General features: G+C 40.3%; 1 protein-coding gene across 1 annotated transcript in view; it reads left to right on the top strand.

Moving 5' to 3' along the window:
- The window catches only part of BCL2L14 (BCL2 like 14), a 352635-nt gene that overhangs the window by 298851 nt on the left and 40744 nt on the right, over positions 1 to 13040 (top strand). Inside the window, exon 4 of the mRNA XM_053718917.1 lies at positions 5681 to 5748. Coding sequence (XP_053574892.1) covers positions 5681 to 5748 — 68 coding nt within the window. The remainder of the gene's footprint in view (positions 1 to 5680; positions 5749 to 13040) is intronic.

Genomic DNA, 13040 nt, shown 5'->3' with positions numbered 1-13040 from the left:
TACTTCATAATTTGGATGTGGTTCGAGCCTTGAAGTTTTATCTTCAGGCTGCGAAGGATTTCAGACAGTCTACATCTCTTTTTTTAGTGTATTCAGGGAAACGCAAGGGGCAGAGAGCCTCTTCAACTTCTTTGTCCTTTTTGGTTGAGGAGCATGATTTGCTTGGGCTATGAGAGAGCGGGACATAAGCCTCCTCAGAGGAGCACGGTTCATTCAACTAGAGCTGTCGCTTCTTCTTGGGCCTTCAAGAATGAGGCCTCTGTGTAGTAGATTTGTAAGGTGGCTACCTGGTCCTCCTTACATACTTTTACAAAGTTTTACAAATTTGACGTTTTTGCTTCGTCAGAAGCAGTTTTTGGGAGAGAGGTTTTGCAGGCTGTGGTGCCCTCAGAATAGGGTCCGCCTCCTTTTTACCCTCACGTTTTTTCATTCAGTGTCTTCTAGAGCTTGGGTATTTGTTTCCCGCAAGTAATGAATGAAGCCGGGGACTCTCCTCCTCTTTAGATGGAAAACATAAATTATGCTTACCTGATAATTTCATTTCCAGTAGGCGGACCTAAATTTAGTTTTGTTCTTCTGGCACCATTTATACCCTGATATTTTTCCTACTGTTCCTTGTTCCCTTGGCAGAATGACTGGGGGATGAGGGGAGTGCGGGAGGTATTTAAGCCTTTGGCTGGGGTGTCCTTGCCTCCTCCTGCTGGCCAGGTTCTTAATTCCCACAAGTAATTAATGAAGCCGTGGACTCTCCTCCCCACGATGAGATTAGCAGGTAAGCATAATTTGTTTTAAAGGACAATAAACTTTTGGTCGTGACTACAATAGCTGGGTTACTTGTCACGTGATATTGTTTTTCCTCCTTTCCCCTTACTGTTTAGTTAAGCTCCACATCTTCATAGTGGGCACTACCTTCTTGGGGCGTAGGGATTCATGCACTCTTTGACAGAAGTGATGAACAGGGATCAGTGACACAATTGGTTTTTTGACCACTAAATTGTGCACGTTGAGTAAGCGTGTGCAATACAGAGCGGGAACTTAACATTTTTGCAGTGGCTCCATTACTTTATATCATTTATGTGACATGTTTTAAAATATGTTATGTAACTTTTTTAACTTTATACAAAAACTGGAAACTGTGGAAAAGCTAGTAACATCACAGATCAGTTACCACTTTTTATCACATTGTGCAAAAATATTTGAGGTTCCATGATGGCAGCTTCACAAACCAGCACCTATGATTGGTGAAAATTAAAGTATGCCTCTGAAGTGAGCTGCAGACTCGGGTGTAAAATCCATGATGAGTAATAACCATTCTGTTTTACCAAGTGTCCAGTTTTTTTAAACAGTTTTTGTAGCTTTTTTTATATGCTCTACTACTGGATATGGATATACTCAGACTCTGTATACAACATTCAAGATGAGGCCTAACTAGTGATATATACAGCTGAGCATTAAACTGTCAGTAAAGAGCAGTCTATAACTCTGAGGTAAAGGGATATGAAACCCAAAATATTTCTTACATGATTCAGATACAGCATGCGATTTTTAAACAACTTTCTAATTTACTTATATTATTTTTTTCTTCGCTCTCTTGGCATCTTTTGTTGTAAAGCAGGGATGTATGCTTAGGAGCTGACCCACCTCTGGAGCACAATCTGGCAGTAGTTTTGCAAGAATTTTACCCATTTGCAAGATCACTAGATGGCAGCACTTTCCTGCCATGAATTGCTCCAGATGCCTGCCTAGGTATCTCTTCAACACAGAATATCATTGGAACAAAGCAAATTTGTTAATAGAAGTAAATTGGGGACTTGTTTAAACATAAGATGCTCTGTCTGAATCTTAAAAGAAAATCTTTGGGTTTCATATCAATACTCATTTGGTAACCGTCAGTGGATCTAAAACATTCCATAATAAAATTGTTGCATATTTTATGGCTATAAGTGCTGTGAAATGTTTCTATTTTCTTTCCATAAGGCAGGGAGAGTCCACGACTTAATTCCTTACTGTTGGGAAATTCAACACCTGGCCACCAGGAGGAGGCAAAGTTACCCCAGCCAAAGGTTTAAACATCCCTCCCACTTCTCCTATCCCCCCAGTCCTTCTTTGCCTTTCGTCTTAGAGTAGGATGGCAGAGAAGTGTCAGAAGATTTGGATAGTCCTGTAATGGGTATGTTCCCTTCAAGAGAGGACTAGAGTTTTAAGTAAGCATATAAACCTCTCAGTGAGAGAATTGGAAAAGCAAGATGGCACCAACTCTGGAAATGTGGTCCCATAAGGTTTCGAAGTTTCTGGTGCTCAAGGAATACTACTATATCAAAAATAATAAGATGGACGTATACTCAGAAATGTTAGCCACATGGGAACACTACCTTAAAGGGACAGTCTAGGCCAAAATAAACTTTCATGATTCAGATAGAGCATGTAATTTTAAACAATTTTCCAATTTACTTTTATCACCAATTTTGCTTTGTTCTCTTGGTATTCTTAGTTGAAAGCTTAACCTAGGAGGTTCATATGCTAATTTCTTAGACCTTGAAGCCCACCTCTTTCAGATTGCATTTTAACAGTTTTTCACCACTAGAGGGTGTTAGTTCACGTATTTCATATAGATAACACTGTGCTCGTGCACGAGAAGTTATCTGGGAGCAGGCACTAATTGGCTAGACTGCAAGTCTGTCAAAAGAACTGAAAAAAGGGGCAGTTTGCAGAGGCTTAGATACAAGATAATCACAGAGGTTAAAAGTATATTATAATAAATGTGTTAGTTATGCAAAACTGGGAAATGGGTAATAAAGGGATTATCTATCTTTTAAAACAATAAAAGTTCTGGTGTAGACTGTCCCTTTAAACATACACCTCACAAACCGGAAACCACACCGTTATAATATCCGCTTCACATGCAGTTCCCCACGGCACGTCTATTTCTCCATCTGGAGGGGGCCTTTTTCCTGAAGACTTTACCGTGCAGTTACAATCAGCGGCACCTGCGACCCTGAGTGCCCTACCTATCTCTGGGAAACGTAAGAGAAAGGTTAAACATAGTTCTTCTGATTTAGATTCGTCGAATTTACAATCGGATCTAGCTTGTATGTCCCAGCTATCCGAGGATGAGTTAACCTCTGACTTCAGAGGGTGAACTTTCGGAGTCCGACTTCTATTACTAAACCTCTTCCGGTGGAGGAACCCTCCTTTAGATTTAAAATTGAACATCTGCGATTTTTACTGAAGTAGGTCCTGTCTACGCTAGAGGTTCCAGAGGCTAAGCTGTCTGAGGAACCTAAGATCTCTAAATTAGACAGGGTTTATGAAGACAGGAAGGTCCCACAAACTTTTCCGGTCCCACTTCGTGTGGCTCTGTCAAGATCATCTGTCCCTAGACACAAGCTTCTTGAGACCGTCCTGGGAGATTGTGACTACGGACTCCAGTCTATCCGGCTGGGAAGCTGTTTGGGATGCCAGGAAGACACAGGAGCTGTGGACTCAGGAAGAGTCCACTCTTAAGATCAATATCTTGGAACTTCGGGCTATTTTCAATGCTCTGAAGGCATGACCCTTCCTTGGTTCGACCCAGTTTATCAGATTCCAATCAGACAATATAATTTCGGTAGCGTACATCAACCATCAGGGAGGAACGAGGAGTTCCTTAGCGATGAGAGAAGTATCTCAAATCCTAGAATGGGCAGAGGCCACAACTGTACGCTGTCAGTGATCCACATTCCGCGTGTGGACAACTGGGAAGCAGACTTGCTCAGCAGGCAATCCTTTCACCCGGGGGAATGGTCTCTCCACCCCGAGGTCTTTGCAGAGATATGCAGCAGATGGGGGATGCTGAAGATGGACCTCATGGCCTCCCGTCTCAATGCCAAGCTACCCAAGTATGGGTCGAGATTGAGGGATCCTCGAGCATTTCTAATAGATAACCTAGCAGTTCCATGGAGGTTCAGACTCGTATCTCTTTCCTCCATTACCTCTTCTCCCTCGTTTTGTGGTGGCCCGCATCAAACAGGAGCAAGCATCAGTGATTCTAATTGCTCCATCCTGGCCGCGAAGGATTTGATTTGCAGATCTGGTGGGGATGTCCTCATCTCTGTGGAGGTTACCTTGTCACAGGGACCTCCTGATACAAGGTCCTTTTCTTCATCAAAGTCTATATTCTCTGAGGCTAACTGCGTGGAGATTGAATGCTTAGTCTTAGCCAAGAGAGGTGTCATTGACACTTTGATTCAAACTCGTAAGCCAGTTACTCAACGCATCTACCATAAGGTGTAGCAGACTTGCCTGCACTGGTGTGAGGAGCGTGTTTTGTTTTTTTGGCATAAGGTTAAAGTTGCCAGAATTTTATCATTTCTCCAGGATGGACTGGAGAAGGGTCTATCTGCTAGTTTCCTGAAGGGACAGATATTGGCCCTGTCGGTGTTGCTGCACAAGAGATTAGCTGAGCTTCTGGGTGTGCAGTCCTTCGTTAAGGCCCTGACTAGGATCAGACCTGGGTTTAGGAAGGTGGCTTTGCCATGGAGTCTCAATGATGTTCTTCGTGTGTTGCAGCAGGCTCCGTTTGAGCCCATGCATAATGTTGACATTAAACTGTTAACTTGGAAGGTTCTGTTTCTATTGGCTATTGCCTCTGCTCTCAAAATCTGAGATTTCTGCCTTGCAATGTGACCCCCCTTTTTTATGTCGATAAGGCGGTTTTATGTACTAAGTTAGGTTTCCTTCTTAAGGTGGTTTTCAGATTGCAACATTAATCAAGAGATTGTTGTTCCTTCCTTGTGTCCCAATCCTTCTTTGGAGAAGGAACGTTTGCTTCACAATCTTGATGTGGTTCGTGCCTTGAAGTTCTACCTTCAGGCTACTAAGGAGTTCAGACAATCGTCATCTTTGTTTGTCATCTATGTGGGTAAAGATAGGGGTCAGAAGGCCACTACGTCTTCCCTGTCTTTCTGGTTGAGTGTCATCCGCCTAGCTTATGAGAAAGCGGGAAAACGGCCTCCTGAGAGGATTACGGCTCATTCCACTAGAGCAGTAGCTTCTTCCTGGGCTCTTAAGAACGAAGCCTCAATGGATAAGATTTGTAAGGCGGCTACCTGGTCCTCCTTACATACTTTTTTCTAAATTTTACAAATTTGATGTGTTTGCTTCAGCTGAAGCAGCTTTCGGGAGAAAGGGTTTTACAGGCTGTGGTGTCCTCAGATTGGGGTCCGCCTCTTTTTTGTTTCCCTCTCGTTATTCCTTCAGTGTCCTTTGGAGCTTGGGTATTGTTTTCCCAACATTAAGGAATGAAGTTGTGGACGCTCCCTGGCTTATGGAAAGAAAACAAAATTTATGCTTACCGGATAAATTCCTTTCTTTCCGTAAGTTATTCTTTGTTTGGGCGGCTCCCTTTTTGTTTTTCTTCTGGCACCTTTATACCCTGATGTTTCTCCTTATTTTCCTCGTTCCCTCAGCAGAATGACTGGGGGGATAGGGGACATGGGAGAGATATTTAAGCCTTTGGCTGGGGTGTCTTTGCCTCCTCCTGGTGGCCAGGTGTTGTATTTCACAACAGTAAGGAATAAAGTTGTGGACTCTCCCTGCCAGGAAAGAAAGGAATTTATCTGGTAAGCATAATTTTGTTTTTTTTATGAATTGGGTAACTATTTCTGTAATGGCCAAGAATCAAATGTTTTATTTCCCTCAGATGAAGGAAAACTGATTCAGGATATTGCAATGATACTGAGGAATGCTGGAGACAACCTGGAGAAAGAGGTACTATAATTTGTCCAATGATGTTGCTTTTTTGTTTGTTCATTTAAATTCTTTAAATGCTCACAAAGATACCTTTTTTATAGCAATCGGACACTCTGAGCTGCTGTAGCACTGGTGCACTGAGGATATCTACCTATGCTTCACGTGCACGTACAGAGAAAAATGTTTACACTAAAACAGTGATAACCTTTGCTAGAAGCATTTTTGTCAGTTCATGTATGTTGCAAATATGTTTCTGTTCAAAGATATGATTAATTTATGTGCATTTAAATTTTGACCAGAATGTCCCTTTTAAGCTACAAGCAATATTTATCTCCCCCAAAAAAGTGCTTCCTGCCTTTGAAAACACCACTGCCTCCAGCTCTTCTGCCCTCCACATAACCATGTGCATTGTGTGTATTCCCATGTTGCCTCTAGATAAAGGGGGTGAGGCATAATGCAGGAACCTAGAACACTGACAAAAGGAGTAATATACTCTATTCCCTAATATTTAGCAACTTTTAAAATTTTAGAATGTTGTCTAAAAGAGCATTGGTCGTGCAGTTTTTAATATCCAGGTATTTAATACAAAACAGTTCTAATGTGTTAGAGCATTTTATCATTGCACTGTTACTTGCATATCGCTATGTTTAACACATGAAAAAGGGTTAAACATACCGTTAAAGTCAGAAGTCGACTCTAGTTTAGGAAGCAAGCCGAACCCTGGTGAACCAATGACGAGAGGAGAATATGCAATTAGCAGCTAGCTCCCAGAGTGCACTGCTGCTCCTTTGCAGGCGTTAAATACATAGTTATAACATTTTCTGATGGCACCATTGCTTGCATATAATTACGTATTGCACTTATATCTCTTTAAAGACAAGTACGGTTTATACTCATGCACATAAATGGTTTTATTAATGTGAAAAAATATTAGCCAACTAACCTGTATTTTTTTATATTCTATTTTCATTTACTTCTTCCCTTGATCTATACATAAACTTTAATTATATAATCTTAAGAATAACTAACATTAACCATGTACAAATAAAGCTAGTTGGGGGGAAAAAAAACTGTATGAACATTAAGAGGTAAAATTGGAAAGATAGTCATAGGCCCCTAATGCTCATGAGCTCCCCCTCTAGGTCTAAACCAAATGTCAAGCAAAACAGCTCTGTAGTTTTGAATGTAGAATTGACAAAAAAAAAACCTCTTCAGAGCAGGCTCAAGGAATTGCACTGATAATGTGCTGCTGGGAATAAGATGCCCCAACTCTCTTCCCACTACAGTCTAAACCCAATAATTGCACAGCATCCTAAAAGCAAAAGAGATGCATAAATATATACAAGTGACTTGGCCACTTTTATGTTATTTAAGACAACCATTTAAATTTCAAGATGGTGGCGCCCAGTGTGACGATGCAGAACTTTACTAACCAACATTTTTAAAGTGTTTAAATTAGAGAACAGCTTTAAAGAGCGTTGCAGCACAATAGGAAACACAATAGCAAGATAAGCGGTAGTCATGCAACTGTAGATGTACCCAGCAGTTTAATGTCCCTTTAAATCATAGTGTACTGGCTCACATTCCGCTCACATTCTAAATCTTGCTGTGTTAAATTGATGTGTAGAGCATTTCCGCCCACTCTATACCAGGGATTTAATGTGCACACAATTTGTGCATGTGTTGTCATTCAGTAAAGCTTGGTTTTGCGAGTGTGCCTCACTTCTTAAAGGGATATGAAACCCAATTTATTTATTTATCTAATTTGCTTTGTTCTCTTGGTACCCTTTGTTGAAAAGCATAGCGAGGTAGGCTCAGAAACAGCAATGCTCAACTGGGAGCTATCTGTTGATTGGTGGCTGGACATATATGCATCTTCCTAGGCTCTCCTGGTGTGTTCAGCTACCTCTCAGTAGTCTATTATTGCTAATTCAACAAATTATACTAAGAGACTAAAGCAAATTTGATAATAGAACTAAAGTGGAAAGTTGTTTAAAGATCCTTTCCTTCCGAATTAGTTCTATAAAATCATGAGCTCCGAGATTACTCCCTATCTCAATAACTTATACAACAACATGTATGTCAAAGGTAACCCAGTAGCTACTTCTTTCTCTGCCTCCAATACCATTCTAATCTTGAAGGGTGGGAAAGATTCCTCCCTCAAGGAATCATATAGACCCATAGCTCTCTTAAACGGAGATTATAAAATTTTCTGCTCCGTTATTGCTAGGCGCCTTCAGGCACCACTAGCTAATATCATCCATTCAGATCAGGCTGGGTTTCTTTATAATCGAAACTCCTCAGCAAAAATCAGAGAGGCCATAGTCATTACAGATTATTTTAGGACCATGGGGACGTCGGAGGGTGGGGGCGACCGAGGTGCACCAGATCTGGCTATTGTTTCGATCGATGCAGAAAAAGCATTAGATTCTATTCACTTTGATCATCTTTTTACCTCTCTGGCTAAGTTTGGCTTCAGGGGCAACTTTCTTAACTTTATCATGAATCTGTATAAAGAACCATACACTAGCCTGATCATTAATCATACCTTATCATCACAGATAACCCTTGGAAGGGGAACTCGTCAGGGGTGCCCTCTGTCCCCCCTACTCTTCGACGTCTCAATCGAACCCTTGGCAATTATGGTCAGACAACAATTAGCAGGAATCAAGCTGGGCAATCAGGTCATAAAAATCGCTCTCTATGCTGATGACCTACTATTATATCTATCAGATACTAAAACTAGTATTCCCAAACTATTAGACATCACTGCTAGATTTGGCTCCTTTTCGGGCTACAAGATCAACGAAGCAAAATCAGAATTGTTATGGCTTAGACAAAATAATAATTCCTCTCTGGACATCCCTTTTACCGTGGCTAGAGAATCCCTCAAATATTTAGGTATCTTCATTCCCTCTTCGCCCAGGGAACTGTACGAGCTTAATTTCACTCCAATCTTAGCAAGTATCAAGGAGAAACTCAAAAACTGGCAATCATTACCACTATCTATTTCTGGCCGGATTGCCCTATTTAAAATGGTCTTGCTTCCAAAGCTTCTTTTATCTTCTACAGAATATTCCATTAATTCTTCTAGAGAGGGACATTCGCTGTTTCAACAGTGCACTTAGTAAATTCCTATGGCAGGAGAAAAAACCTAGAATATCGCTGAGTAAACTCTCCCTCCCGAAAGACAGCGGTGGTTTTGCACTGCCATATATCCGATCATACAACTATGCTTTCCTGACTCGAGTGGTGGCCGATTGGATTTCTCATAGTAACTACGTTGCGAACAATCCACTGTAGGAAAATATTAGCAACCCCTACCTGCCGTTAGCTTTAATTCATTGTCCACCTAAAGAACTACCAGGCGAAATCAAAAAAACTTAAATCTTTCTCTAACCCATTGAAGGCCTGGTGGAAAGTGGGTAGTTTACTATCTTTAAATTGTAAAGAAGTGGCACAATTCAGGCCTGAATAGGCTGATACAACTTTGGAACCCAGAGAGAAAATGTGTCAAATCTTTTGATGAATTAAAAACAGAGTTCCAAATTAACAATAAGGAATTCTTTGCATATTTGCAAAGCAGACACCTTCTTCTCGAGCTAACGAATGAGATCGGTTGGAACTGGACCTTGGGCAAACTGGAAAACTGGGTTACTCTGTTTAAAAATGGCATCAGGTCCATCTCTCTGTGCTACCAGCTAATTAAATCTAGCAAAAGCGAATTAGAGCTAAGGAAAATTACTTCTCTATGGAATAAATTGCTACCACAATCTAATATTGATATAAAAATTGTTCAATCCTCAATCTCTAAAGTGGCTCAGGCTACTCTTTCAGCTACCTGGCGAGAGATGCATGTTAAATTTTTGCATAACTCATACTTTACCCCCGAGAAGGGTTACAAAATCCGTAATCTCAGCTTCAATAAATGCCCAAAATGCTTGTTTCCTGCAGCTGATCTAATGCTCATGATCTGGAGTTGCCCTAAAATAAGACACCTTTGGTGGAAGTTGGAGTTCTGGCTTAATAAAACCCTTAAAATCTCTCCTCTAGGCTTTACACAATCTTATATAATATTCGGCCCAGAGAATCATAATCCACATGATAAATTCATACTTCTCTCTTATTCTGGCGACCAGATATCTTATCCTCAAAAAATGGAAAATGAGAGCAACTCCATCTATCTCGGAGATCAAGAATTGTCTGAAAAAACAATGTTTACTAGAACAAAGAGACACTAATCTAGATAGACGAAGATATCAGACAATTATTTGGTAAATGGTCAGCTTTTATAAAGTCAATGCCTGAGGTTGAGATGAATGATCTAATATTTCCATTTAGAAATTCAGAACTGGTGCTCCTGGGCGCCTGGTAACGACCCAGTGATTGAGATGACTTAGGAAACTTCATCTGAACTCTTTTATGGTCTCTTCACTACACCCCCTGTCCTTCGAACTGCGGCCCCCAGCGGGGGGAGGGGGGGAGGAGGTCCCTCTTGTTCCTCTCCTTGTCCCCACCCCGTTCCCCTTCTTTTCCTTCCTTGTTTTCCCTTCCCTTTATAATTTTTTTTTTTTTTTTTATGGGGGGGCTTGAGGTTGTTTAATTAAAAGATAAAATTTCAGCAGAACAATTAATTATTTACTGACTGATGAAAGTATAAAATGTTATTGAATTGCTTAAATGTTTAATTCTGAGATTTTTATGCTATTTTTGCTTTTGTGAATTATTGCTGATATGTAAATAAAATAAAATAAAAAAGATCCTTTCCTTCTTAATTTAAGGAGTCCATGGCATCATTCCTTACTGTTTGGAAAAACTGAACCTGGCCACCAGGAGGAGGCTAAGACACCCTAACCAAAGGCTTAAATACCTCTCGCACTTCCCCCATCCCTAATTATTCTTTGCCTTTTGTCACAGGATTTCAAAATAGTTCCTTAGGAGGGGTATCTGCCCTTCGATATGGGACTGGAGTTTGTCTTGTCAGCCTCTCAGTGAGAGCATTGGCGAAAGTTAGTCTGGAGATGCAGGTAGAGTCTTTCTGCGAACCCATCCAGACTACCTGCTAACAGCTCCTTAAGCAGTCAGTGTTGATGAGTTTCACTGCCTGCTTGTTTTCTTCACTCAAGTCCATGTCAGGAGCGATACTACAAGACTGTCACACTTGAGAGGCTGTGTTTCTGTTCCACAGCATGGATTCTGGTAAGATCGTTTACATTTTTACATATGTTGAAAAAGCTAGAAGTCAGGGTCACAGTGTGGCTGCTTTTATCTTAATTGAATCATGGGTTAATATCTCCTGAGGAGGCTTATTTATTAACAGTGGGGATTAATCAAATGTGATGCTTTGATTTTATGATGCTTTATGTGAGAGATTTTATTGGGCTCATAGACTGTTTATGTGGCTGGAACACACAGGTTTTTTACTTTCACTTTGAACGCTACGCAGCTTGTAGCTTGGTGCGCTTTTCTTTCATGTAATTGGCAAGAGTCCATGAGCTAGTGACGTATGGGATATACAATCCTACCAGGAGGGGCAAAGTTTCCCAAACCTCAAAATGCCTATAAATACACCCCTCACCACACCCACAAATCAGTTTTACAAACTTTGCCTCCTATGGAGGTGGTGAAGTAAGTTTGTGCTAAGATTTCTACGTTGATATGCGCTTCTCAGCATTTTGAAGCCCGATTCCTCTCAGAGTACAGTGAATGTCAGAGGGATGTGAAGGGAGTATCACCTATTGAATGCAATGTTTTTCCTCACAGGGATCTATTTCATAGGTTCTCTGTTATCGGTCGTAGAGATTCATCTCCTACCTCCCTTTTCAGATCGACGATATACTCTCATATTCCATTACCTCTACTGATAACTGTTTCAGTAATGGTTTGGCTATCTGCTATATGTGGATGGGTGTCTTTTGGTAAGTATGTTTTCATTACTTAAGACACTCTCAGCTATGGTTTGGCACTTTATATAAATAAAGTTCTAAATATATGTATTGTACTTATATTTGTCAGATTCAGGTTTTCAGTATATTTCCTTTTGCAGACTGTCAGTTTTATATCTGGGAAATGCATTTTTTAGGAAAATTTCTTACCTGGGGTTTAGTCTTTTTTTAATTGACTGTCTTTTAAATTCGCGGGCAGAATTAGGCTCGTGAGGGCGCAAAATGCCAAAGTTTATTGCGTCATTCTTGGCGCAAAGTTACGTTCGTTGACGCAAATTCGTAATTTCTGGAGTCTTAGTTGACGCCGAGTCTTTCACAAGGTTGCTTCATCTGTGACGCAAGTGTGTCATTTCCGGACGTTATTGGCGCCAAAAAATATTTTTCTGTTTGTGTGCGTCATACTTGGCGCCAAATTAAGAACCCATTCCTATATGCCTCTTGCCTTTTTTCAGAGGGCTATGCTGTTAGCATTTTTTTCCCATTCCTGAAACTGCCATATAAGGAAATTGATAATTTTGCTTTATATGTTTTTTTCTCATACATTTGCAAGATCTCTGAATCTGATCCTGTCTCAGAAATCACTGTTGGAACCCTGCTGACTGATAACAGTTCTACCAAAGCTAAGTGCAATTCTTGTAAACTTCTGGAGGTTATTTCTCCAGCTGTGGTTTGTAATAGTTGTCATGATAAACTTTTACATGCAGAGAATGTATCCATCAGTAGTAGTTCATTACCTGTTGCTGTTCCTTCAACATCTAATGCACAAGAAATACCTGTAAATGTTAAAGAATTTATTTCTGATTCTATTCAGAAGGCTTTGTCTGCCTTCTAATAAACGTAAAAGGTCTTTTAAAACTTCTCATAAAGTTGATGAAATTTCAAATGACCAGCAACATGCTGAATTATCCTGCTCTGATGAGGATCTATCTGGTTCAGAAGATCCTACCTCAGATATTGACACTGACAAATCTTCTTCTTATTTATTTAAAATGGAGTATATTCGTTCTTTGTTAAAAGAAGTGTTGATTACATTGGATATGGAGGAAACGATCCTCTTGATATTAAAACTAGTAAACATTTAAATTCTGTTTATAAACCTCCTGTGGTTACTCCAGAAGTTTTTCCAGTTCCTGATGCTATTTCTGATATGATTTCTAAGGAATGGAATAGGCCTGGTACTTCTTTTATTCCTTCTTCGAGTTTTAAAAAATGGTATCCTTTGCCAGCAGTTACTTTAGAGTTTTGAGATCCCCAAAGTTGATGGGGCTATCTCTACTCTTGCTAAACGTGCTACTATTCCTACGGAAGATAGTACTTCTTTTAAAGATCCTTTAGATAGGAAACTTGAATCTTATCTAAGGAAAG

This window comes from Bombina bombina, chromosome 6 (assembly GCF_027579735.1).
Source record: "Bombina bombina isolate aBomBom1 chromosome 6, aBomBom1.pri, whole genome shotgun sequence".
Lineage (NCBI taxonomy): Eukaryota > Metazoa > Chordata > Amphibia > Anura > Bombinatoridae > Bombina > Bombina bombina.
Note: the sequence above shows the minus strand (reverse complement) of the source record. Positions and strands in the feature narration are given on the sequence as shown.